Source organism: Barbatula barbatula (genome assembly GCF_947034865.1).
Source record: "Barbatula barbatula genome assembly, chromosome: 9".
Taxonomy (NCBI): Eukaryota; Metazoa; Chordata; class Actinopteri; order Cypriniformes; family Nemacheilidae; genus Barbatula; species Barbatula barbatula.
This window is the reverse complement of record NC_136772.1, coordinates 22,594,158-22,619,745: the sequence shown is the minus strand read 5'-3', so window position 1 is coordinate 22,619,745 and position 25,588 is coordinate 22,594,158. Positions and strand designations below refer to the sequence as shown.

The 25,588-nt window shown below is 38.7% G+C and overlaps 2 protein-coding genes across 5 annotated transcripts in view; both read left to right on the top strand.

Moving 5' to 3' along the window:
• mylka (myosin, light chain kinase a) overlaps positions 1-19,731 on the top strand; it is a 44,338-nt gene extending 24,607 nt beyond the window's left edge. The window contains exons 10-31 of the mRNA XM_079464382.1: positions 700-852; positions 2,670-2,807; positions 3,680-3,877; positions 3,990-4,236; positions 4,806-4,889; positions 5,192-5,970; positions 7,258-7,374; positions 8,487-8,549; positions 11,732-11,779; positions 12,282-12,409; positions 12,628-12,784; positions 13,171-13,476; positions 14,393-14,428; positions 14,537-14,627; positions 15,162-15,365; positions 15,988-16,205; positions 16,389-16,512; positions 16,628-16,780; positions 17,007-17,130; positions 17,431-17,521; positions 17,911-18,036; positions 18,932-19,731. Of these exons, the coding sequence (XP_079320508.1) occupies positions 700-852; positions 2,670-2,807; positions 3,680-3,877; positions 3,990-4,236; positions 4,806-4,889; positions 5,192-5,970; positions 7,258-7,374; positions 8,487-8,549; positions 11,732-11,779; positions 12,282-12,409; positions 12,628-12,784; positions 13,171-13,476; positions 14,393-14,428; positions 14,537-14,627; positions 15,162-15,365; positions 15,988-16,205; positions 16,389-16,512; positions 16,628-16,780; positions 17,007-17,130; positions 17,431-17,521; positions 17,911-18,036; positions 18,932-19,170 (3,824 nt within the window). The 3' untranslated portion in view covers positions 19,171-19,731. The remainder of the gene's footprint in view (positions 1-699; positions 853-2,669; positions 2,808-3,679; positions 3,878-3,989; positions 4,237-4,805; positions 4,890-5,191; positions 5,971-7,257; positions 7,375-8,486; positions 8,550-11,731; positions 11,780-12,281; positions 12,410-12,627; positions 12,785-13,170; positions 13,477-14,392; positions 14,429-14,536; positions 14,628-15,161; positions 15,366-15,987; positions 16,206-16,388; positions 16,513-16,627; positions 16,781-17,006; positions 17,131-17,430; positions 17,522-17,910; positions 18,037-18,931) is intronic.
• A 2,007-nt stretch (positions 19,732-21,738) lies between these two features.
• Positions 21,739-25,588, top strand: part of fmnl2a (formin-like 2a) — a 44,203-nt gene continuing 40,353 nt past the window's right edge. For all 4 annotated transcript variants that reach the window (XM_079464285.1, XM_079464283.1, XM_079464284.1 and 1 more), the window contains exon 1: positions 21,739-22,116. In XM_079464285.1, the coding sequence (XP_079320411.1) occupies positions 22,003-22,116 (114 nt within the window). In that variant the 5' untranslated portion in view covers positions 21,739-22,002. The remainder of the gene's footprint in view (positions 22,117-25,588) is intronic.

The window sequence follows — 25,588 nt, the reverse complement described above, 5'->3', positions numbered from 1 at the left end:
TGGCAAACAAGCTCTTCTGATTCTGATTTTGATTCTGTAATTTTACAGAAAAACAACTGTTATTTTACGGTGTATTTTGTCACTCCAGCTAACAGAAATTTTCATTTTTATATCCATTTCTTTCATAAATATATCAAATTTTTGCCATTCTGATCCAACGACGGGTCCAGAAAAAGAGAGTCATGGCAATTCAATTGTTAAAGAACTCATACATAAAAGTAATGTTGGTATTTCAAGAATTCGAAGAATAAGATGTAAAATTTCACACTGTAAACAGTGTAAAGAACGTGCATAAACTATAATGTACTATTGCTCCTGTAGGACATATCGCTTATTGCTCCCCGAACTCTTTGTAAGTCGCTTTGGATAAAAGCGTCTGCTAAATGACTAAATGTAAATGTAAACTTCAGAAATAGTTGTACTAATAGTATGGTATATGCCTTCTATGACGCAAGGTGTTGGTTATGCAAGTTTCATGAGAAGGTTTGCCACCGGATCTCTAGAGCTCCTGAAACACCTGACCTGTCTTGTGTCCTATTCTCAAATTTGTCACTCATGCTTCATCCTTGTGAACTGCATTTCTTATCAGTCACATAAAGATCACTGTGCGATGTGGAAAATGTACAGAAGAACATTCTGCCTAAACTGTTTATTTGTCTCTTTTTTGCTCATTTGCAAAGGTTTCTCTCTCTGTTTCAGATAAGCCCGTGACACATTTACACACTGTGTATGAGAACGGTGAGTGTGAGCTGAGAGTTCAGGCAGCTGTGATGGAGGACGCCGGTGTGTATTCATGTGTGGCGGTGAATGATCATGGTAGAGATGCGTGTTCAGCCCGTGTGCTGGTTAAAGGTAAGACACACGCATCTTTCTGCCTTTACCATATTCCGGTACATTCAGAAAGGCATTTTTAAGCATTTCAATTTGGCAAAGCACTTTTTTGATGAACATCAGCCCTGAAAGATATTTGGACATCTAAACTTCTCTTTTTAAGGCTGTTGTGTTAGATGATAAAATACATCCGCTGAAATAATGTTAATTGAATCAGCATTTCTAGATGTATTGTGCCCGTTCCAGTCTAATGTCTGTTGAATTTCAACCCCAAAAAAGTGACGTTAATTCATCCGACAGCGACGTGAAAGTCTCACGGCATGACAACACATGAAAACTGTGATCAAAATCAAGGTTATCAATAAAAACATATATCTTTGAACTTTTCCTGAATACATATTACCGTATTGGTTAAAAGTGAATATGAAAAGAGCATCTTTTCTGTTCTTTTCACCTGTTTCTCCAGTTTTCGTTTTCTGCAAATAAATGCAAATACAAACGATATTTTTGTTTAAGATTTTGGAGAAATATTATGAGTAGTTCACAGAATGAGACAAATATGATAATTTGACCTAAACACATACCTATGAATAGTAAATTATAATCATCTACAATATAAATCAATACAATATCATTTAAAAGTGCTTTGTGTTTATTTCAATAACATTCAGCACCTATTGTGTCTAATACACAATACACACTGAGAGAATACAATGTAAAAACCAAATCTAGATTAAGCAAAATCCTTGCCAACGAAATAAAAGATCAGAATTTTCCATCTCAGTAAGCAAACTGTGTCACGTCTTTATGATATTCTGAGACCCATGGTATCTGATGTATGTGTTCCACACTGAAACAAGCAGGCAAGAGGAATGAAACAACTTACATTTTAAATATTTCCCTATCCGTCTGTCACAAGAGCCAAATACATTCATTACATTCACGAGCCGGACTCTTAAAGGAGTGTTCGGTGTGCCAGATTCTGAGAGCACTCGAGTCAAAAAACACATTTCCCTTCAGACTGCAGGATGAGTTTGTTCTGTGTTTCTGTGATAAGTGAACATCATGCACCGAGTGTTTTTACAAAGAGTTATTTTAGGGTCCTCGGGATTAGAGAAACATCTGCTCTCTGAGTTCGGCTTTGAGTTTGTCTAAAGGCAGAGGTTCCATGTTCAAGTGGGTTAAAAATGTAAAATACCAGTCTTTTCCCACACACGCACACACTGCTATCTGATCTGTGACTCAGAGGAAAGCATGAGGGAAAGAAGAAGGCCTCGCTGTCCCTCAGAAATGACATTTTACTGCATGAATTCATGTCAATTTTAAAGCGTTGTATTTAATATTCCAACCATGAAGCTTTAGCTACTGCACTTTACACCGCACCGCAACAAAACTCTTGTTTAAAAGAAATATTTCTTTCTTTCCTTTTTAAAGTCAGAAGTACATTTACATTAACATCTATATATTTGTTTTTAAGTATGTGCCTTTTTCTACGAAGAACCTTTTTTGTGTAACAGATAAGCACGCGTCCGTTCTCATATGGCAGTGTTTTAATGATCGAAAAAACTTGTTGAAGTTAGAGGGCTGTGTTGTGTCTCTTTAAAATAAAACTGATATATTTCAAGTTCAAAACACTTGACACAAGTGGTTCGTAAAATCCTTGAGAAGACAGAATCATCGTTTTTTGAGGCGGCCCCGATTGACCTTTGAGAAGGTGCACAATGGTCAATTGAGTGAATTCATGAATAAATGCTGAAATGTAAATATGTGTTGTGCTCGTATGGATGTTTTCTAAAGGTAACTTTGGATATATTCTTGTCATGTGTGCTGTCATCCAGCTAAACCAAGTGTGAAGAGGTCTTGTGCCCCTCCTGCGGTTGATGTGAGAAGGCCCTCGGCTCCGGTGTTTCTCAAGGGTCTGCAGGATCTCAGAGTCATGGACGGCAGTCAGGTGACCATGACTGTGGAGGCGACAGGTATAACATGACTCGGATGAATAAGAATAAATTTGTACCATTTTGGTACAAATTTACCATTTTCGTACAAATTTACCATTTTGAGGACATTGATCAAAACATGACCCCATAGGTTGTACTAGTAGTACGAGTTTGGAGTCTGTTCCATTACATTTTGATGGTGTGCAAAATCTGAATTGTCCCAAAAATATTTGATTGAAATATTATGAAATATCCTCAAATTGGTGAACGTTGAGTCTGAAATTTGCATCTGAAGTTTTCGCACGTTAAAAAATAAACACACTTTGTGTCAATGACATATACACACTGCCTCCGATTTGTTTCGTTGGTCATAAAAAATTCGTAATGTGTTTGATTTTCTGTGTTTTTTCCATCGGTAGCAAGCATTCTGAGAGGCGTTTTAACAATTCAGAGACACCGTGCAAACAAGAATACAAATTTTGGACTGTATGTGCAAAGACCTTTATTTTGTGTTTTAAGAGGGTTTGTTGAATTTGGCTGTAATGGATGGAATTTCCTTTGTACTCCCCTAAGAGGCATCATTTGTGTGTCATCTATTGCCGTGTGTGTGTGATCCGTGCAAAAGATTTGATGATTATATAATTTTGACTACATCCTGTGTAAAGGAATCCTGAGGGGTCTCCGTACGTCTTTTGCATTTGCATGAACATATCACTTCAGTAACATATGAAGTTGCCAAAATCATATGAACAAATACAATTACATCTTCATTCTGATTGTTTTGACTCAACCAATGCCTTAACTTTACACATTTTGGCTTGCCCATCTGTTATTTCTGTACCACCGACCTCCATCTTCTCTAACTTTAATTTACATACAGTAATAACATGCAAGCGTGATGTGTGGTGTAGGAAATCCTCCTCCTGAGGTGGTGTGGCTGCATAACGGAAAAGAGATCCAGAAGTCCGAGGACTTCCATTTCGAGAAGAAGGGCTGTCAATACACTCTCTTCATACAGGAGGTTTTTCCTGAGGACACCGGCACATACACCTGCGAGGTGTGGAATGAATCTGGATACGCTCAGACTGCAGCTTCCCTCACTGTTCAAGGTCTAATCACGATTCTAATCCTATATGCTAAAATTTAAAGAAGCGGCTTGTGCGGAGAGATAATGCCGAAGCTCAGTGGGCTTTGGGTGATCTATGAATTTGGTATCCACAGAGCCTCAGGATGGAGTTCAGCCCTGGTTTATCACTAAACCTCAGTCCTCTACAACCTGCCTGGGTCAGCACGCTTTATTGTCGTGCGCCATCGCTGGTGACCCCTTCCCAGCATTCCTCTGGATGAAGAACGATCAGGTGATATCTGGAGGGGGACACTTTGAGATCTTACAGAAGGAAGACGTTGTGTCACTGCTCATCAGGAAAGTAAAGACACATCATGCTGGAAACTACGAGATTCATCTTAAGTACGGATGTGCACACCCTAAACCTTTTTTGTTACCTTTTTCAGCATTCTGCATCTTGTGGGAAATGATAATTGTGACCCTGACCACCTCCGCCAATTTTTTTAAGTTTTGATGTATTTACGGTAGGAAAGTTACAAAACATCTTCAGGGAACTTGATCTTTACTTAATATCCTAATGATTTAAGGCATTAAAGAGAAATCGATCATTTGACCCATGCAATGTATTGTTGGCTATTGATACCAATATAGCCGTGCTACTTGTGACTGGTTTGTGGTCCAGGGTCACATATGTTTTGTCATAGATTTATTACACGGCTTGTTGAAATGCTTGATTCTGATTGGCCAGTCGTTGCATTTGCAGGTTAGTTATTCCCAGAATCGCTCAAAACGTTTTTTTGAGAAATATATAAAGATTTATTTCAATAACATTCTATTTACAAATGATTAAACCAAATTGCCTGTTCGGCCCACGGAAACAGATGCTCACGCGGCATGTAGTTATTTATATCTAAATGTTTTCTAATGCTAACTCTGTTCGAAGAACTAACTCGCGTTTTTGTTGTTCTCAGAAATAAAGTAGGAGAGTGCAAATCAGTGGCCACCCTGCACATCATTGAGAGCTCTGTGCCGTCTGGTGACGATTCTCATAAACGGTACATTCCCCTTCTATTCTTGCTTCCCTGTGCCCCAAAGCTATATTTACACCCGCTGCCCCTTTAACCCCTGCACTAAATGGACATAATCTCTCTATATAACCAAACACCCTGTTTATGCTTCCTCACTCATCTGCGCTGTTGTCTAAAGAGAAGCTCATTTCCCTATAAGGTCTCTGAAGTCATCTGTGATGTAACTCTGTCCTAACTAACTCTCCCCTCCATTATGCTGCTCTCCAGTGTGGGCTGAGCTTGCTGGAGCATTAAACTTTTCTGCAATTTTTTCTCCATTTGTCCTGCAGCAAGCAAGGGGTGGAGAGGACTGCTCCGGGCAAGGGAGGACAGAGCCACAGACCTGCCTCACTTTGCTCCGAGCCACTCTTGGACTGTAACGTTCAGAGCTGGGAAGAGGACGAGGCCACCTGCGGGCGTCTCAAAAGGCGCGTGGAAACCAAAGAGCATCGGGAAGACCAGATCCGACAGCAGGAGGCTGAGCAGATCGACTTCAGAACGGTTCTGGGCCGCAAGGTCAGCACGAAAAGCGTCTCTGAGGAAGACCTGAAGGAGATCACTGCTGAGCAGATGGACTTCAGAGGGAGCCTCCAACGGCAAATCAAGCCCAAGACCCAGTCGGAAGAAGAGCGGAAAGTCAACTCTCCCCAGCAGGTGGACTTCAGGGCCGTGCTGGGAAAGAAAGGAACCCCGGGATCCCCGAAACCTGCACCTGAATCGTTAGCGAAAACTCAACCCAATAAAAACGAAGTTGTCGACTTTAGATCAGTTTTAGGAAACAAGAAAAAACAACAGAGTCAGGAGAGGAACGGAGAAAGGCCACCGTTAAAAGATGGCACGGGAAAGGAAAATGATGTTAACTGTGTGGATGGAGGGTCGAAGGAGAAAGCAAGGGAGGGTGGAAGGAAAGAACCAGTTTTTACACAGAAACTGAGTGATGTGACAGTGCTGGACGGGGAACGTTTGCATCTACAGTGCCAACTTTCTTCTGAATCGCCTGCCAAGGTCACATGGACCCTTGACGGGAAACTCATCAAACCATCCAAATTCATTGTTATCACCAATGAAGGTAAGTGCTGTATTTAAGTACATTTACTTCAGAAAGAATTGATTTGAAAAAAGATTCAAAGCTGCTTTGCTATCATTCGTGTCTTTCCCTTGTGCATATGCATGTATATGTAGAAGATCTTATGTTTTCGTGCCTAAGTGCTTGTTATAGGAAGTCTGTCATGAGTGTGCCTGTGATGATTTTTATGAAAATGATTTTAACTCATTTATATTCTTTTAGTTGTTACTATATCTCATCTCAATTTACAAATATGACCCCTGTGACTGGTTTTGTGGTCTAGGGTCACATATATAATGCCAGGCATTCCTGATGTAAAAGGACCATAAAACTTATGATCTTTATTCCCCAAAAAAACATACGTGGGGGGGCGAGATATGGGTGTGCTGGTTTCCCCTGTGAAATTTGCACTGTGTTTTGTCGAGTTCTCGTTTTTTGGGACCTATCAATGATCGAAATAAGAAATTGACAAAAATGCCCATCCCTAGTGTCCAGATGAGAAGCTACTATAAGTCATACATATACATACATATTTACATTATCTCTAATTACTCTAAAACTGGTCATAACAACATTTTCACTTTGACTATTTTTGAACTAGGCTTTTTATTTAAAGTCCCCGTGAACCTGAAGTTGCGATCGTTTTTACTTCCGCATTCTGATTTCCGAGTGAAATTGAATTTCTAATGAGAAAAAAATAGTGGGCGTGGCTTTCGTCTTTCTCTGTGATTTGATTGGATGTTTAAAAACAGCCGTTGTATTGTTAAACGGAACTGGCAGCAGTCTGACAGTTGAAGGGGAGGAGTTAACAGATGTTGGTGTCTAAAAGATGGAAAGTCATTACAGGAAGGAAGTGCATTTTCAGATTTTAGCTAAAGATTATGAGGGCACACGCCTCATTTACTTTTCAAAATGTGTGTGCCCTCATAATCTTTAGCTAAAATCTGAAAATAGTTCACTATTTACAATAAACGCTGCAATATTTCATGAAAAGATATGCACTGTAATTTTTTTCACTGGGACTTTATATAAAATGTCATTACCATGTTACAAATACGGTAGAAATATATAGGGACATTTTATTAATTTATTATAATTTGGCCTTCCAGCGCAATACCTTGATGTAACCAATGAGAAATATAACGCATATAATAATAATAGCTGTGTGTTTACAGCATCACAACAGGGCCTGTTACATTTGGCTTTTTTTTCTTTACAGGTCAAGTCATTCTTTACTACAGTGATCAATTTCGCCCAAAAACCCTTAACCCTTTGTGTTTTTGTGAATAGGTGGTCAGTGCTCTCTGTCCATTGATAAAGCTCTTCCTGAAGATGATGGACAGTATGTTTGCAGAGCAGAGACAAGTGAGAGCAGGGCAGAGTGTTCCTGTATGGTCATAGTGGATGGTGAGTAAACCTCACGTACCAATACTTAAGAACATCTACAACTGTTCAAAACTAGAATGCTTTCTGGTAACACGGTCCTTAAAGCATATATGTGTAGTGCATTATAAAAGTAGTTGTATTAATTTTGCCTTAAAATGCATGGTTGTCACTTAACATGTAAGGGAAGAACCCAAGCGCAGGCAGCAATACGGGGTAACACAAATTTAATAATAAAACAGAAAACAAAAACCCACGAGGGGGTAAAATAACAGGAACGAAAAACTCACGGAGGGTAACCAGCTGTAACAAAAAAGGATGCTAACGCTGGGACACAGCGTGGGGACAAATCCTCAATAGAGCGGTTAAACAGCGCATACAGTTTCTACGATGAACGAGATGTACGAGAACAAACAAGCACAGGCCAGAGAATACAAGGGCATTAAATAGGGAGACGAACAAAGGATAATTAACAATAGGCAGGTGTGGTTAATAAAACACTGAAGGGAAGCTAACAAGGAACGAGAGGGCAGGGCTATAGACGAGACACTAGAAAGCGCACGACAGCTCACCTTCTCACACAAAACCCAAGGCTATGCCATGACGCCACTGCAAGAACAATACTAAACATGACATGATGGTGGAATCATGACAATGGTAATATCTAACTACAGGTCATACATTATAACACTAGTCAATTCATTGTTAAGCTTTGATTTTTTATTTGGTTACAATTCTTTACAAGAACATTTAATAACTTTCAACACACATTATGAACAATTATAATGCATCATACCTTTTAATAACCCGTTATAATGCATTAAGCGTAAAGGCTTTAAGTGAAGGTCATGCTCACGGTCAGAAACCAATGTATAGTACAATGCAATGCAAGTCGCTTTGGATAATAGCGTCTGCCAAATGCATACATGTAAATATTCATAAGATCATTGGTTAATTTGGGAATATTATGGTTTTCATACACTTCAGTATGGGCGACGGTTTCATCTTAACAACACAATCGGACAGCTTGAGAACTTTTTAGTGCAGAAAACGGTGCATTCATTGGGGTCACACGACTTCTGTCTGATTTCCCTCTTTGTATTTGTCTCTCTATCCGCCTGTGTGTCTGTGTTCAGATCCCAGCGTCTCCACATCAGCTGATAAGCGGAGCAGGAAGCCCTCTACCCCGACCACAGAGAGTGAGTTTCCAAAATATGTACTTCCTTTTTTTATAGCCCAATATGGAGTGGCGTGGGAGATGTGAACCTTTCCCACTGCAGTACACACACGCATGGTTACACGCACACTTTTAGGCTCCAAATAACTTTTGTAAACAATTTCACTACAGCTAAAAAGTGACCACTTTTTAAGATGCTCTGAAAAAGAAGGAAGAAAGACGGAAAGAAAGTCTGTTAAAGCTGTTTGACTTTCACGTGGGTTTAATGTAAAACAAACCCGAATAATACATAATACAATTTGAATGGAAGCAGGCTTGAGAGAAATATAAAGAGTGAGTATAACATAAAGAGATCAGGACCGTTTCTGCATGACCGACTCACACAAACTTCTATATATGGGCTCATTCAGAACTCTCTCGGTTTCTGATTTTGCTTGAGCGTGAGGATTATTGCCTAACATCAACGTTTTCTGACATGCCTAACATTCTTCAGTGTTTTACAAAGCTTTTGTATACAGGTACAGTAGGTGTTTTTCATGTCCTCTCATATTGGCAAACACAACAGTATCCTGTACACCAGCTGAAGCTGCCGGTGTGCGCTCAACTATTAAGCAAAATGTCTTCTCGGGGAAATGAACTTGAACTGTAAAACTATGTAAATAACAGACGGATTCATATACACTGGACTAATAAACCAAAGCTCTTGAAGTGGGAAGTCTGGAGGGAAATGTGCAGTTGTGTTCTGTGATATATAGTTGTAGTTTATAAGGGGTCACATGACACGACTTAAACAAATATAATTGTTTGTTTTAGATGTAATGTAATGTGTAAACACGATTTAAGGTTTAAAAACGCTGTATTTCCACACACCGTGCATGTTTGGATCTCCTCTTTGCTCCGCCTCTTTTAAACGTGCAGATTTTTGACAAAGCTCATCGCTCTGAAAAGCGAGGTGTGCTATGATTGGCCAGTTAACCAGTGCGTAGTGATTGGTCGAATACGGCAAGCATGTGACGGAGATGTAACGCCTCTTACCATATTCGGAACATCAGGTTCCTCTTTTATTGTCCTGACAGGTACGCCCACCTTACTTGCGTATACATTTGGGTGGTCTTAGTCAAATCATACCACGAAATGATGTAGATTTGTGGGGGTGTGGTTACACGAGGCGTTTCAGGCAGGTCTGGGTGAGCATTCGCTTTATGATAGAATGCATCTTTTGCTCCGACATTTACATTTTTACAATTTAACGTGTCTAATACATGCATGGGCGACTTATAATACACCACAGACAGAGAAAAACAGCTATTCGCGCCATAAGACCCCTTTAAACCCACTTTGCAAATGGAGTAATTTCTCTATCTGAGCCGATCCTTCGTGTGGCCTTTCCTTCTCATACTGCATTTCAAAGGCTATTAACATCCTATCTGTTTGGATTGCCAATGATAATGTTGTAAATAATAATCAGTTTCTTGCACAGATCATTTGTTTGCTTCATACATTACACTTTAATATCGTCAGTGGCTGCAGGAATTCATTTTATGTGCCTGTATCTACTTTTGTGACCTTTAAAGAACAGGTAAACTTGCACTTTATGAATTACCACAGGCCATATTTTCAACATTTTCTGTGCACGATAGTTTACTTATTTAACTTTACTACTGAACGAATATGTTCCCTACACCCAAAATGGCCTGATGTAGAGCACCTTCGGACCACAATTATGCAAACAAAAGCAGTTTTAACAGCCATTTAAGTTTGACATTTTATAAGAGCGAAAATAATACACATTACATTTCGTCGATCTTTAAAACGTGGTCACGTGTCTTTCTTGCTGCACGCATCTGTCATGCAAACATGAATTCTTTGTTGCATTTACTGACCAGATTCGTTTTTTTGTGCTTTTACTTGTGGAGCTGGCTGACGATAAGGTGGTCGGGGCGAATTGTTCCTTTGGAGCGATGAAAAGTCTGTGATTAAAAAGGATAACATGTATTAGATGATGGAAGTACCACCAAAGCACATCTGATGGATGTTGAACTCAATGGGAGTTCCAGAGGAAACTGTGATTTTGTGATCCGAGAAATGTTGTGTTTATTTTGTGTTTGTTCTGTCCTTTTGTCCTAGTAACTCATTAGTATTTATTGCAGTTTGCTGCGGCAGGGCAATTTATCTGAAGACTCTCTACGTATTTAACTTCTGTACATATGTGATGTTATTGTGGGCAGAACGAGTAGCTTCAATGTTTTAATAGATACAATTATGTCTTGTATATTTGTGTCTTCCTTTTTGACTACGCTCTCTCTGACAGTCTGGTTGTTTTCAGTGTCGGTCGACATCGTGGAGTAGATTTATATAAGTGGATTGGTTTAGGGCAAAGATTATCTGTTCTTCCCAGTGTTGTCAGGACTGTAAACATATATGATGTAGTGGTCTCCCACACTACAGACAAACAGTGACACATGTGCGGATGCTATAGCTCTCTGTGTGTGTGTTTCAGTTTTTGGTTGCGTCAGTATACATATACATACTGTATGTGGTCCAGAGAGGTCAAATCTCTAATATTTTCGTCCGTACATATCACTCTACTCTCGAGAAGGATGTAACCGGAATGCCTTACAGCTGACTGAAAAAAAATGTGAACATTTCTACAGATCAGAATGGTTTCATTTCCACTGCGCTGCTCTGAAGGCGTTGCCTTCACGTTGTTTCACGACAGCAATCGGGAGTAAAACAAATAGTGCCAGGAGTTATTTCCTGAATTCTTGGTGGGATATTTTTAGTATGACCAAAAAAGGCGAAGAGTAAAGACCCTTAGCAGCAGATCTCTCTTTGAACAACCAGAGAAAACTTCTTTCTTGAGTTCTCTCATATATTTTTTAATCTACGTGTTGATCTGATTGACATGTTAACATGTGCAGTATGTGTGTGTTGTGACATTTCATCCTAAATGCACGTGGCGGAATTATATGATAACTTTTCATAAGTGTGTCTGTTTAAAACGTGTTCTGTCTGCATTTTTGTTTCCAATGCTTTCATATGGATTTAGAAAATGTGAATAATCACTTGCTGGTGAGACACAATTGGTGTATAATCCTTGTTTATGTGGTGAGGGTAATATCGTATGTTTATCTCATCTTCTCTGTGAAGCTGCCCAACATTTCGGGTGAAAGATAACTTTTTTTCTTGTTTTGTTAACTGTAGATGAGGCCAAAATAAAGAAACCGCAACCAAAAACGATTCCAGGTCAAGGTAGGAACATTTGAAGTAATAATCCAGGTCAAATAGAATGTATTATTGACAGCATCTGTGACGTGGTGATATTTACCTTACTCGTGTTAAGACCTATCAACCAAAAATGATAAGTCATCGACACAAAAGAAGATATTTTGAAGAGCCGTTCACTTCTCTTGTATGGACACCAAACCAACATTCTTCAAAATATCTTCTTTTGTGTTCTGAGGAAGAAAGAAAGTCAGACACTTTATGGGAACTGTTTGGGGCGGTTTTCCAGACAGGGATTAGCTTACTTGACATTAGGAATATTTCAGTAGTTTTTAAAAACATTACGGTGTGCATCTTAAAACAAAACACTCACACTGATATATCTTAAGATAAGACACCTCTAACATTTAAGTTGGAGACTAGGTTTAAGCCCTGTCTGGACCCCCGTAATGTTCTTCCTCGTTGAAAGCCAATGCGTCGATGAATCGATGTAAATGGAGTTTTAAGTCTATGTGTGTATTTGTGTCAGGTGCTCCCCCTCAGATCCTGCAGTTTCCCGATGATATGAAGATCTTGGCCGGTCAGCAGGTCAATCTGTTGTGTAAGTTCACTGGAGCTCCGCCCATCAGCTGCACCTGGCTCAAGTTCCGCAAACCAGTAAGAGTCATTTCATCTTCAACACGTGTAGAAACCTCCGATTGTGTGCCGTTGACATAACAGCAGAAAAAGATTCACTCCGTCAGTCGTTGAACTTGTAAATGAGCTTTCTTAGAAATGCTGTTTAGGCGTTTAGTCATCAACCTTTGAAAGTCCCACCGGAAGCTAAATTTCATTTTTAAATCGTTTCAAGTGGAATGTTAATGGGTCTTGTCCAGATTCAGGAGGGTCAGGATGGCATCTCCATGGCGAGCTTAGACAACAGCAGTCAACTGACCATCCCAGAAGGACAACAGGAACACTGCGGATGCTACACGATTGAGATCAAAAACAGCTGGGGCGTAAGACAGGCCGCTCTCAACCTCACTATAGTCGGTAATTACCTCATACATGTCATTGGTTTACATTATTGGCCACCAAGAAACACATTTTAATGTTGTTTCATGAACAAAACTGATCTGATGCTTGACATCTGTTATTATTTATGTTGTAATATCACATCCTCGCAATATATTTGCACTGCCCGAACTAACTGATTCAGAATGCAATTGTGTCATTTGACTTGAGAGCTTGATTTGTTTGGAAAGAAAGGTCTTATAATGTTTGCATATAAAAACATCAATGTGTTGTTTCCCCTGCGAGCCACTATAAGCCTATAGAGGCTATTTTGACATCCCAGACAATGCACTGGGTTCAGATTCCTTCATTTAATAGTGTGTTCTTTCGTTTATGAGCTTGTCCTGTGACCCCTTTCTTTGCAGATAAGCCTGACCCACCCGCCCGTGTCCCAGCAGCCTCCGACATCCGTAGGTCCAGCCTTACTCTGTCTTGGTATGGGCCGACGTACGACGGTGGCAGCGCAGTCCAGTCCTACAATCTGGAGATATGGAACACTGTGAATAAGCAGTGGACAGATCTGGCATCCTGTAATAGCACTTCATACAATGTGCAGAACCTGCTACCGGACAGACATTACAAGTTTCGAGTGAGAGCAGTAAATATTTATGGAGTAGGAGAACCCAGTGCTGAAACTGAGCCTGTGCAGGTTGGCCAGGAGGCTGAAGATGGTGAGCGCCTTCTAGTGGCCGTCAAGAGTATTGTGTGGCAGTATATTTGAAAAAGTTATGTTGAACAGGGATTTAGTCTTGAGGCCTTTATCACATAAACCAAAATGATGTATTAAAATAGCAAAATAGAAAAAAACGTATTTTTTATTAGGGATGCACCCATGTGTCATTTTTGGACGATAACCGGTAATTCTTCAATTTTGGAAGCCGATAACAGATATATTGGCCGATATACAGTATCTAAATATTAATATAACACATTAATATATCATGTACCAAGCCTACTTTACACTATTTAAAGATTTAATGTTTATTTTATAAATAAACAACCAGAGCAACCCAGTTAGGTGTTCTCAATAGCCACAAGTCCAACAGGTCTCAAGACTGAAAGCATTCAGACAGCAGTCGGCTTCGAACAATATGCTTTTGTTCCTATAATTTACAAATTCATAAATATCTACTGTACATCAATAATGTTTTGCATTGTACTGTAATGGATTATAACTGTGCAGCAGAAGTGGTTCAACCAGAGGAAGAGATTCACAATTTATCGGCTATAATATATCGGCCTAAATGTTATAATCGGCCTATACCATAACATTTAAAAAGCCTATTTAGTAGGCGATACGGATATATCCGATAAGTTTATCGCGCATCCCTAATACTTTTATTATTTTTAATAGATTTTGTTGTCTTTTATAAAACCATAGTCTTAGCTTAATACCCCATAAAAATCCTGAAACAATAGTTTGATTTTCTTTTGCACTTCACTTAGCAACATAATATGCCACTAAGGCCCATGTTATTCATGTCTAAAAATCATCTTGTATACTGTATTAGTAGTAAAGCTTTATGTTAACTTATTCTAAAGCGTTACGTTTATTTCAACAAAATATGTTGTGTGGTAATTTCACAGAAAATAAGGAAGATGAGGCTGAGCCCTCAGATGATGGTAGGTCTCTTTTTTCCATCTCTATGTTCAATGTGTATCCCGCATTACATAAAGAGCAACATGTCAGTAGTGAAAATCCTGTCACTGTGTATTCTCCCATTCGACCAGAATCAGAGAAGGTACGAGAATACAGAAATGTGACGATCAGAACGGACGTGAAGGTCAAGGACCTGTATGATGTGGAAGACCGAATGGGCACGTGAGTACGGAATCGACCTACATGATTATCTCAACCAAAAATGATTTGATTCTTTGTGGGGATGTGAACAATTTTCTTTTTATAATCAGTAATATCTCAAATGTTCTAACGCTCCGTCCAAACAACAAGAAAATAAAACAAAAAGGGGATTTCAGAGAGGCTAAGAATAAAGCAAGCTAGCACTGAGCATATCATCCCACCTTTAGACTAAATACTATGATAAGACGAATATTTTATGGTCCTGCGCCGTCCAATTTATTTAGACCATTTGGCAATTGCTGTAAGTATGTGAGGAGACTTGTTTCTGTCGCCCGTCCTGCCCTTAAATCACATATTTCAAATAATTTTGGCAAAAAGCGGTTCATCTTCCTTCCTTTAAGACATGAAAACATCATTCGAGAAACATAATCATGACCAGTCTTATTGTGACGGGTGGCATTTTCAAACATTGATCATTTATTGTAAATGTAAATGTCTGACGACTTTTCTTTGGTTCTTTTTTGAGAAACTGTCTCTTTGTATTTTTTGTTTCAGAGGGAAATTTGGTACTGTTTTTAAACTGATAGAGAAGGCCACAAAAAAAGTCTGGGCTGGGAAGTTCATAAAAGCGTATTCTGCCAAAGAGAAAGATAACGTCCGTCAAGAAATCGCAATAATGAATGATCTTCATCACTCAAAGCTTGTGCAGTGTGTTGATGCTTTCGAGGGGAAAACAGACATCGTTATGGTATTAGAACTGTAAGTATAAATTGTTAATGTTTCATTTATTTGTCTCATTACTTAAAGCGACGGTTTGACCAAAAATACAAATTTGTGAACTATCCCTAAGGGGGTCTCCCTCCAGGGTCCGCTGTGTCTTTGATCTTGGCCTCAACACTCTGGGTACATGAAACGTAACTTTTAGAAACATTTATTAATGAATTGATTATTGCAAAGTAATAATGAAAGCCACTTTCGCTTTCTCAGTAGGAATCAAATGGCTGTACGCTTGCGTAGGGAACATTGTAGTTACAATCCCTGATAATCCTCGACGGCGCCAATGGCAGAGTCATCTGTAAAAGAAGATGTTCTGAAATAGCTCAGTGGTTTTGGGTCCATAGAATAATAAAGTCAATGCGGGCCAATTTTCTTTTCATCCGAGTTCTACAGAAGAGAAAAAGTCATGCGGGATTGGATGTGTCATTTAAATATTCATTTTGAGTGATCTTTCCCTTTAAAGCCAACATCCTTGTACTTTATACTAGACAAAACGAAAGATTTTATTGGCCTATCATCACACAGGAGATCAGTCCCAGAGTGTTTAAGCAGAAATGAGCTTGAATTGGATGTGTTGGCTGAACCTTGGTGATGTCTTTTTCAGGATCTCCGGAGGGGAACTCTTTGACCGGATCATAGATGAGGATTTTGAGCTGACCGAGAGAGAAGTGATCAAATACATGCTACAGATAGTGGATGGTGTGAATTTTATCCATAAGAAAGGCATCGTCCACCTGGACCTTAAACCCGAGAACATTATGTGTGTCAATAAAACTGGCAGCAAAATCAAACTCATTGACTTCGGACTGGCACGTAGACTGGGTCGGTATAAAGCCCTACGACTGTGTTTAAATGTAGGGTCTTATTAGATGTTATTACAGTACTATGTATAAGTGAAAAATGAATAGGCATGATATCCATTGCATCATTTTCTACATGCACGAATATCACATTTGATATTAAAATAAGTGCATGAATGTTTTTTCGTCACACGTATGAGTATAGAGACAGCCGGATCTCTCAAAGTCTTATTTGGAACGCCGGAGTTCGTGGCTCCGGAGGTGATTAACTATGAGCCCATCAGTTACGCTACGGACATGTGGAGTATCGGAGTTATCTGCTATATACTGTGAGTATTCAGCTTTTGTGAAATAACCTTTACTTGCTTGACGAAATATTTTCTCTTTTTGAGAATGTTGGTCTGATGCATACGAGTTTCTGTCATGGTCTCTCGCTCTCATTAGAGTTAGTGGTTTGTCTCCGTTCATGGGAGACAATGATAACGAGACGCTGTCTAACGTAACCTTGGCGACGTGGGATTTTGAGGATGAAGCGTTTGATGAGATCTCAGATGAGGCCAAAAGCTTCATTAGCAACTTGCTCAAGAAAGACATGAAGTGAGTCTTGAGGTTCATTGCAAAAGCCCACTGCTTGTTGACAAAATGTCAGTTCTTTTTTATGGTATCTCCCTTATGAAAACGAATAAATTTTTATGTTTTGTTTGGGGTTAACGTGTAGTAGCCATGTTTATTGATGCATTGATTACTATTGGCACAACCATTTTTGTTCATGTGCTTCCAAAACTAAACGTTCCATTGTTTCTGCATGTTTGGTTATCTCCAGGGCCCGTCTGACCTGTGATCAGTGTGTTCAGCACCCGTGGCTCAAACAGGACACAAACAACATGGATGCCAAGAAGCTTTCTAAGGAGAGAATGAAGAAGTACATCCTGAGGAGAAAATGGCAGGTCAGAATGCCTGTTGTTGGCATATGCGCACATACTTCAGGCCGCTTAAGCATTTTAATACTAAATGTCTACAGTTTGTAAATCATTTCTCTTTAGGTGGAAGGTACGGTATATAAGGCTTGGGTGTGAATGTGTACGGTTGAATACTGATGCTTGGAGTCAATGTCGAGTTATCTTGTTTATGCGTTTGTCTCCACAGAAAACAAGTGTGGCGTAACAAGATGTTCTTGCCATTTGCTTCTCTTTGAGATGTGTTTGTGCTTATGTGATTTACTGAAAGGTTTTGTCATCTTTCTTCAGAAAACAGGGCATGCGGTACGAGCCATCGGTCGACTTTCTAACATGGCACTGATGGCAGGCGTTCATGCCAAAAAGGGCTCCCCAACTGAAGGTAGCGTTTGTTCCACTTAAATAGTCTGTGAATTATGTTTTATTTACAGTCACGCTTTCGCATTGTGGTTGGATATCAAATCTGTAGGCCTACTTTATACTTTATTACTGAATTACAAAATAATCATTTAAGATTAAAGTTGGTCAAAAATAACATCCTGTCATCCTCGCATTACTTTTCTCTTCCCTGAAAGAACAGAATTTCCGAACAACCGTAATGCGGCTTTTTTGAAAGTGTATAGGTAAAGATTTCTGTCTTAGTCAAAGGGTAGATCATTTACCGTAACATGACTGTTGGCGGTACAACAGAAAAACAAGAGACCTAGCTATGTTTTCAGTGAATATGAGTGCAAATGTTCGGTGTAAAATCTTGCCGTTTGTCTGTTGTAGTGGAGGACAGACCGTTTTCCTTTGAAGCGGAGGAGAAGGTTCCCATGAAACCCACGTTCAGCGCTGTTATTAAAGATGTTGAGGTGGTGGAGGAAAGTGCTGCACGATTCGACTGCAAAATTGAGGGTAATATAAAAATGTCAGCGTTATTAGCAGTTATTGTACAGTCAAATAACATCATATGTATTGAATACATTAAGACACCAAAGTTGTTTGGAGTAAAATATTAATTCATATTTGGAGTCTTACTGTGTGTTCACACCGAGCGCGAATGAGGCGTCAAGCGCGAGTGATTTACATGTTAAGTCAATGCAAAGACGCGATAGACGCGCTTGCGGCGCGAATAGCGTGAATGAGGCGGCGCGAATGACGCGAATAGCGCGAATGACGCGAATAGCGGGAATGACGCGAATGACGCGAATTGCGCGAATGGCGCGAATCGCGCGAGTTGAAAAATCTGAACTTTGGCGAAAATTCGCGCCGCGTTAACCAATCAGGCGCCTGCTTGAGTAGTGACGTAGACGACGTAGCGAGCAGAGGCAGAAATAAAAAATGGAGGACAAGCTCATCTCAGTGTGTGGACACCCGGAGCTATATGATACGTGTTCATAAAAATAGGAATAAAAAGGATCTTGCTTGGAAGAAAGTGAGTGAGGAGGTCGGAGAATCCGGTAAATTGTAAAAACATTTTCGTGAAGCGAATTTCACTCGCGAATGACGCGAATAGCGCGAATGACGCGAATGAAGCGAATGACGCGAATGAAGCGAGTAAACACAAAATGTTCAATAGCGCGTTTTTGACGCCTCATTCGCGCTCTATGTGAACACACAGTTAAAAAATGGCTTGTTGAGATAAAAAAATTGTTTTTACTTTATTGGTTTTATCATAAACTAGACTACATAAAATGGACTGAAAGTGTAAATATTGATGTGTACATACATCCACTAAAAGCCCTAATGTTGTTTGTACTCACTTATAAAAACCTACAAAATGAATAAACATTTGATTATTTACCACCAGGTTACCCTGACCCAGAGGTGGTGTGGTTTAAGGACGACCAGCCAATCAAAGAGACGCGTCATTTTCAAATCGATTATGATGAAGATGGAAACTGCAGTCTGGTCATTTCTGAGGTCAGTGGTGAGGATGATGCGAAATACACCTGCAAGGCCATGAACAGCGTCGGAGAAGCAACCTGCACTGCTGAACTCATCGTAGAAGTGATGCTTGGAGAAGAGGAGGAAGAGGAAGAAGAATAAGTGGTACTTTGATTAAAAAAACAACCTTTCTTTTCATGTGTCTCTCTTTCTTGGGTTAGTCTCACTGTCTTTTGCATAATGACAATGATGATGAGGATGAAGAAGACCTCCATCACCTTGCGCTGCGTTTCTTTTATTGCACTTCGAATTCGTACGTTTTTCGTCTTGTGGTAATTCAGTCAAGGTCAGATATTTGATTATCACAGTCGGTTACTTCTATTTTATAACAGTTTTTCAACCAGACAGAACAAAACTTAACTAAACTCACATGTGTGTTTGTGTGATCGTGCGAGATAATGTTTAAGCACTCATGTAAGGTTGTGTGTGTTTTCATACGAAGACCTTTTCCTCATTTTCACCCATGACAACTGCACTTCTCAGATATTTGTATACATGTTCAATTTATTTTATTAATAATGTCCATAGGATGCATCTCTATATTTTTGTTTTTACATACAGTAGGCCTATGTACCCGTTTGAAGAAGTGCAGACTGCATTTTAATGAGAACACTACAAATGTTGTTATTCACGTTTAAAGAATAAATGTTTTTATCACAATCCAGTTCTCAATTTTGTCTTGTCCTCGGTCGAAAGTCTTTCTTATCATGTTATTATTATTTTTTATGTTGAACTATTACACACAGTGTACACTACAGTGTTCAAACACTGGATCCGTCATTAATAACACAAATATGTTTTATTTTTATAAAGAAATACCATTGGGGCTAATTTTACTTTTCTGCAGACCAGCATTGAGAAATCGAATAGTAATTGATTTTCCAGGCTTGTAGACATATCCATGGATTTTCTGTGGGCTATGTTGTACCGAATTGTGGCAACTACAGTAGCAAATATTTTTTGCATCCAGTCTGATTTTTCCCTGTTTATTTACCGTACATCAAGACCATTCTGCTCTGAACGACGCAAAAACATTAGTCAAGTAAAACCTTTGTATTGCCATAAGGCAATTTCCAAGTTCTTCGCAATAAATATTTAACTCCTTTTTAAAGTGTAAAAGTTTACAGAATTGAATGCCGGTCTCTATTCAACAAACTGTTTATTCTGTTTCATAATAATTCATATGCATACTATGCATGCGCACTGTGATGGGAAAATACAAACTTCAATAAGCTAGAAGAAAGTATGGCAGTAAAGATAACTTACAGTGTCATAAAATTGCCTTGATGACACTGACCCGCATTTGTATTTTTGATTGACATTTAAATAAATGATAAACAGTGTAATTACTTTACAAATCATTCATTAATTCATGAATTCCTACTAGGCACATACAGTACATTTATAACTGGTAGGGATGTGCACACCATGAACGTCCTTTAGATGGTGCTACAAAATAACATCAACACAACTCTATGCTAGGAAATAAGCATTAGATTTAAGTAGAATTTTTCTAAATAAATTACATGACATGAAAATATCTAACCAAAAACTTGAACTGTAATTCCTATAGTTATTATCTCTATATTGAAATGTTATGTTCATTTTAAACATGATTCTGGTGACAGGGGTGTTTTGGCTAAATACATTTCTTTGCAATTTTAGCTGTAGCACAATATGTTGCTGCCAAACATTTCTTGTTAAAGTGTCATCAAATTTTCTTTACGGTTTTAAGTAAATGCATATCTTATTCTTTACAGTGAGAACTAGAACTATTCCTGCTGGCTGCCAAAAAGCTAATTTCTTTTGATTTGAGACCTTATTGTTGCAATGAGTTGAGTTGCCACGCCTAGTGTAAATGGCAATAAGCAAAATAAGTAAATAAAGAAAAACACGCATTTTTATATTCGTTTATATTTATTATAATTCATTACAATTTTTATTGATTTATTATAACATCAAAACGCAACATAACATATTGATAACTTGAATATGACATTATTCATTTACACAAATAAACGTATTAAACAAAGAAAAAATACATTTAAAAAATAATAATAATGCCATTAAATAAAAAATCCTACTTGTTAAATTACGCGAAAGATCCCCTTACATTTTCTCAAAAAGATTTTCAATTTTTTTGTTTTTAATAATTTTAAGTGATTTAATTAAATGTTCGATTTCACACAAGAATTCCATAAAAGTAGTTTTTCAGGAATCTTTGATAACAGATAAAACTACAAGAATAATAACCGCAGATTTAAATGACTCGGTCAAGTTTTCAAAATAATATAATTTAGTGTATTAAATGGCAAATGCTTTTTTTTTTTTTTTTTAATAATGCTTTATTGAACCTTTTGCTATAACAAAACAATGTTACAACAAAAACTTAACAATGAAACACTTAGATTAATGAAACAAGAGAAGAAAAAAAAAAAAACATTTCCGTGGCTCGAAACAGACAAGACAAAAATAAAGAATAACCATAAAACAGATCAAAAACAAATACATGAGAGGGAGTTACACAAATAATATAAATAAATAAAAAATTATTAAATGGCAAATGCGTCCATGTGACGTCTGACTACAATGATGCAAGCCGAACTAATACAACGCCTCATACATATTCAAGAGCCGAGCCTTATCCTCAGTAGGATTGGTCAATCTTCCGAAGGGGCGGGGTCTAGCGGCGCGCCTGTAGTTCCCAGCTGAAGTGCGCTTCAGTCCGGAGCACCGAGTCTGAATCATGAGGAATATTAGAGATCATTGGGAGTGGTACCGACATTGTGCAATATGAAGACTTTATTTGCCTTCTCGATGCCTTTGTGAAGTTATAATGCTGCTGCGCGCTCAGATAAAGTCCGACAGAAAGTTATAAGGGACACAAACGGGACAAACTCGCACAACAGAGCGCGATTCGGTACCGGAGGAGAGATGGGGAACGCAGGCAGCATGAACCAACAAACAGACCCCAGAGGACATCACATGCCTCTCAAACTGCCCATGCCCGACCCGGGGGAACTAGAGGAGAGATTTGCGCTCGTTTTGGTTCGTATTGATTTAGTTTGATCCAGAAGAAATAGAAAGACGCGTTAAACTTTTACTTTTAGGTCAACTGTTAGTTACAATCCCACTTGCTCTTTTCTGCTGTTTTGTTCAGTTTAGTTGGAAGCAGTTCAAGTTCAACAGTTGAGTCCGTCTGGGACTACAGAACAGTCTTTTCTATTCATTTCTACATTTTATTTTGTCATCAGTTGGGAAAGGATGTTGAGTTGGTATAGATGAGTAGCTACATTTAATACATTCATACATTAAAAGCTATTTATTTATGTCAAATGCTCAGTGCGCATCTAGGACCTTGAATAAGCTTCAAGGTCCTTTATATCGTTTTTTTGGTCTGGAAATGTTCATCGCTTCAAATATCTTACATTTAGTATAACAGCTTTGATGCCCACACGACCCATTGTCAGCTTCATCACCTTCAAACGTTATTCACCACCGTCTACATCAGCTGTTTTCATACTATCCCTCTACTTGTCCAGTGCAGGGATGACTTGAATATAGCACAGGAAATGATGTCATGAAGTAGGCATCTACAATCCTTTGTCTGCGTGTCTGAAGAATGCGAAGAATGCATCACATTAGTACCTGAAGTGTGCTGGATGTCTAGGGCCGGTTTTACGGGGACGTATTAATGTTGGTCAGCCGTAGGCCGTCCATCTCAAAAAGAAATGAAGTTGGTTTGGTCTCTCTTTCGAACAGCCTCGGGCTCTTGTGATTTTATCAAACGTGACGTCCACTCCAAACAAGTCGTTTTCATTCGATAGTTTTTGTGTCTGTCCGTCGTTTGTGTTGTTCATCTTTATATGCGATTTCGTAATACTAGTCACATTGTTCTTGCTGTGGTTGGTATCTCGAGTCACAAGCAGTTGAATCCTGGTCTTGACGTCAGTGGGGGGTTAGCAGATTGGAAGTTGTTTTAATCTAATCCGTGCGTTTCATGATGACCTGCCTCTTAGGTCTTAGATGCATACTTGTAGGATTTTTGTGTTACCATGATAATAACCACGATGAACTGGAATAAACACTCTTTGGGGAAAAGGACTGGCTTTGTCGTGAAATATTGAGTAAAATTAAAACAATTATTCAGTAGAAAGATGGATGTTTATCAAAAAGGCATTAACTGAGAATCTAAGTTATTATCATGCCCCTTGAAACAATAGTTCGAATAAAATAGCACGAGAAGGGTAAAAAGTGTCCTGTCACAGACTGGCAAACGCTCACAGGGATGATGTCGTTTCTTGGCAGGCTGCGATTGAAGCATTAGGAAGACTGAAGAATTGTAATCGCAGCTTTGAGTGGTATTTATGAAAAAGCCTACTGAGTGACACGGATCTGTCTAACAGTCAGATCTTTTGCTTTAATGCTGCTTACTCTGAAACGAAAATATGATGGGTGTCAGACTACAGAATATGGGCAGAAGGACCACGTGGTCTGTAAGAGAAAATGGCACAGGGAACAGTGATTATACCACAGAGAAGTTTACACTTTGCATGGGTGTGTCTTTAAAAGTTGAACCTTCCCTGAGTAAAAAGTAAGCAGTTCTTGCACATGACACATTTGCTGCCACAATGTAAGGGGGTCTCACTGGTTATCTGGGCATTGCTGGGGGAATCTTTGGGTGTTAAACGGTAGGTGGTGCTTGCTTTCTGGCTCAAGTCAAGAGCGCTCACCCACAGTCTCCATCTGGTCCACAGACTGATTCTGGTCCCAGATATGGTTTGGGTTGTCTTTATGATATGATCTTGATTCATGGACATGGAAATGCATTCTGCGACCAGTTTTCAAAATACATTTGCTAATTACTTACATCCATACATTCTCTTTTCTGAAGAGCAAGACTGAAGGAGCAAGACCAATACTTGTAATTCATTTTCAGAGAATACTTGGGAATTGATTGCCAAAATGTCAATGTGGTGTAACCGTAAGAATTGGATTCCCAATCATTGAAATAATACTACTTCAGCTGAACTTGTTGACAGGAATAAAAGAGAAGTACGTGTCTTGATATGATTTAAAAAAATCATTGCATTTAAATTTTAATAATAAAAACCTTTTGCGTGATATTTTAAAATAACTTCATTATTTTATATGTAAGTTTACATTCCATCAAATGAATGAAGTGGATGAAATAAATAATATTTCTCATTCTTTGCCAGTTACACCATTTGACATTTTCAGGTACCTTCAGTCGGTTGCAGTTCAGTCTTAACATTCATAAAACATGGCGCAAATGTTACTTATAATTACACAACATCAACATTAATACACTAAGTACATTTTAAAATATGCAAGCATGCATACTCATGCATGCTTTCAAAACCAGTTTTACAAATATTTTTCATCTCTTGTCTTGCCAACCCTTTTTTGTCACTGACCCATATAAAGATGTGAGCGGGGATTTTTATCTCATTCATCTGATTTCTGATTAGTATTTTTATTATCGGGATCAAAGGCCACACAAGCTTGTCAACAAGAGAGAACGGCGTCATTGCTAGTTTTTCACAAAGCACTCATGCTTTTTATACAGTAAAGGGAGTGTCTTTTGAACCGGTGTCCACTGAGACAGCCCCTTTATTTCTGTATCTGCCGAAATACTGTTTTGAAATCAAAGCTCATAGAAACACAATATGTGACCTCGGCCATGAAAGTAAGGCGTGAGACTTCAATGTGCTTTGCTATTTTTCTTTTGTTTTGTTCTCAACGGTGGCTTTGTAAGGTTTCAAAATACTTTCTCTTATCCCAGTTTAATGTGAAGAAACAAGTGAAAGGCCAGAAAGATATGCAGAAGCAAGATATGAAAATACAGACTCTACTGCTAATACTGTATAACCACATTGTAATCTTTATTTGTACTCACGTGATGGGTATTGTAAAGTTAATGTGACAGTAACAAACCTTAGTGCTCAAGAGGATGATAGAGTTAGCTAAAGTTATACTTGCTTTTGGCTGATATAGATTCGTCTGGTGGGTGGATATCGCTGTTTAAATATAAAACCTGTACGTATAATACGTTTGCAGTTGAGTAACGTATTATACTCCAGGAGTCAGTCTCGTTACCATAGCGACTGCTGTTTCTTCATGGTGTCCCACAAAAAGGTTTATTGTTCGCAAGAAAAGTCAAGTCAAGTTTGCCGTGAGTTATTGATCCTAGAACCAACAAGATAGAACTTGTGAAACTGGCTGCTTTACTTGAAGCAAGTTAAGAAACTGATAAAGAAAAAAAAAAACATTTGGACACCTTCACTGAATAATGGCCTTAGGTGTTATTTTTCTTCAACATATTAGTTGGAAGTATCAAGATCCCCAAGCCTCTGAAAAAGAATAATGCGAACACGTTGAGCTGAAAGAAGTTCACTTAGATGTGTTACAATGCTGTTGTTTTTCACGAATCTCTCAAACCTCTTCCCCGTTTTTGTAGCTGGTAGTGCATGGTGCAATGAACATGGATCTTATTCAT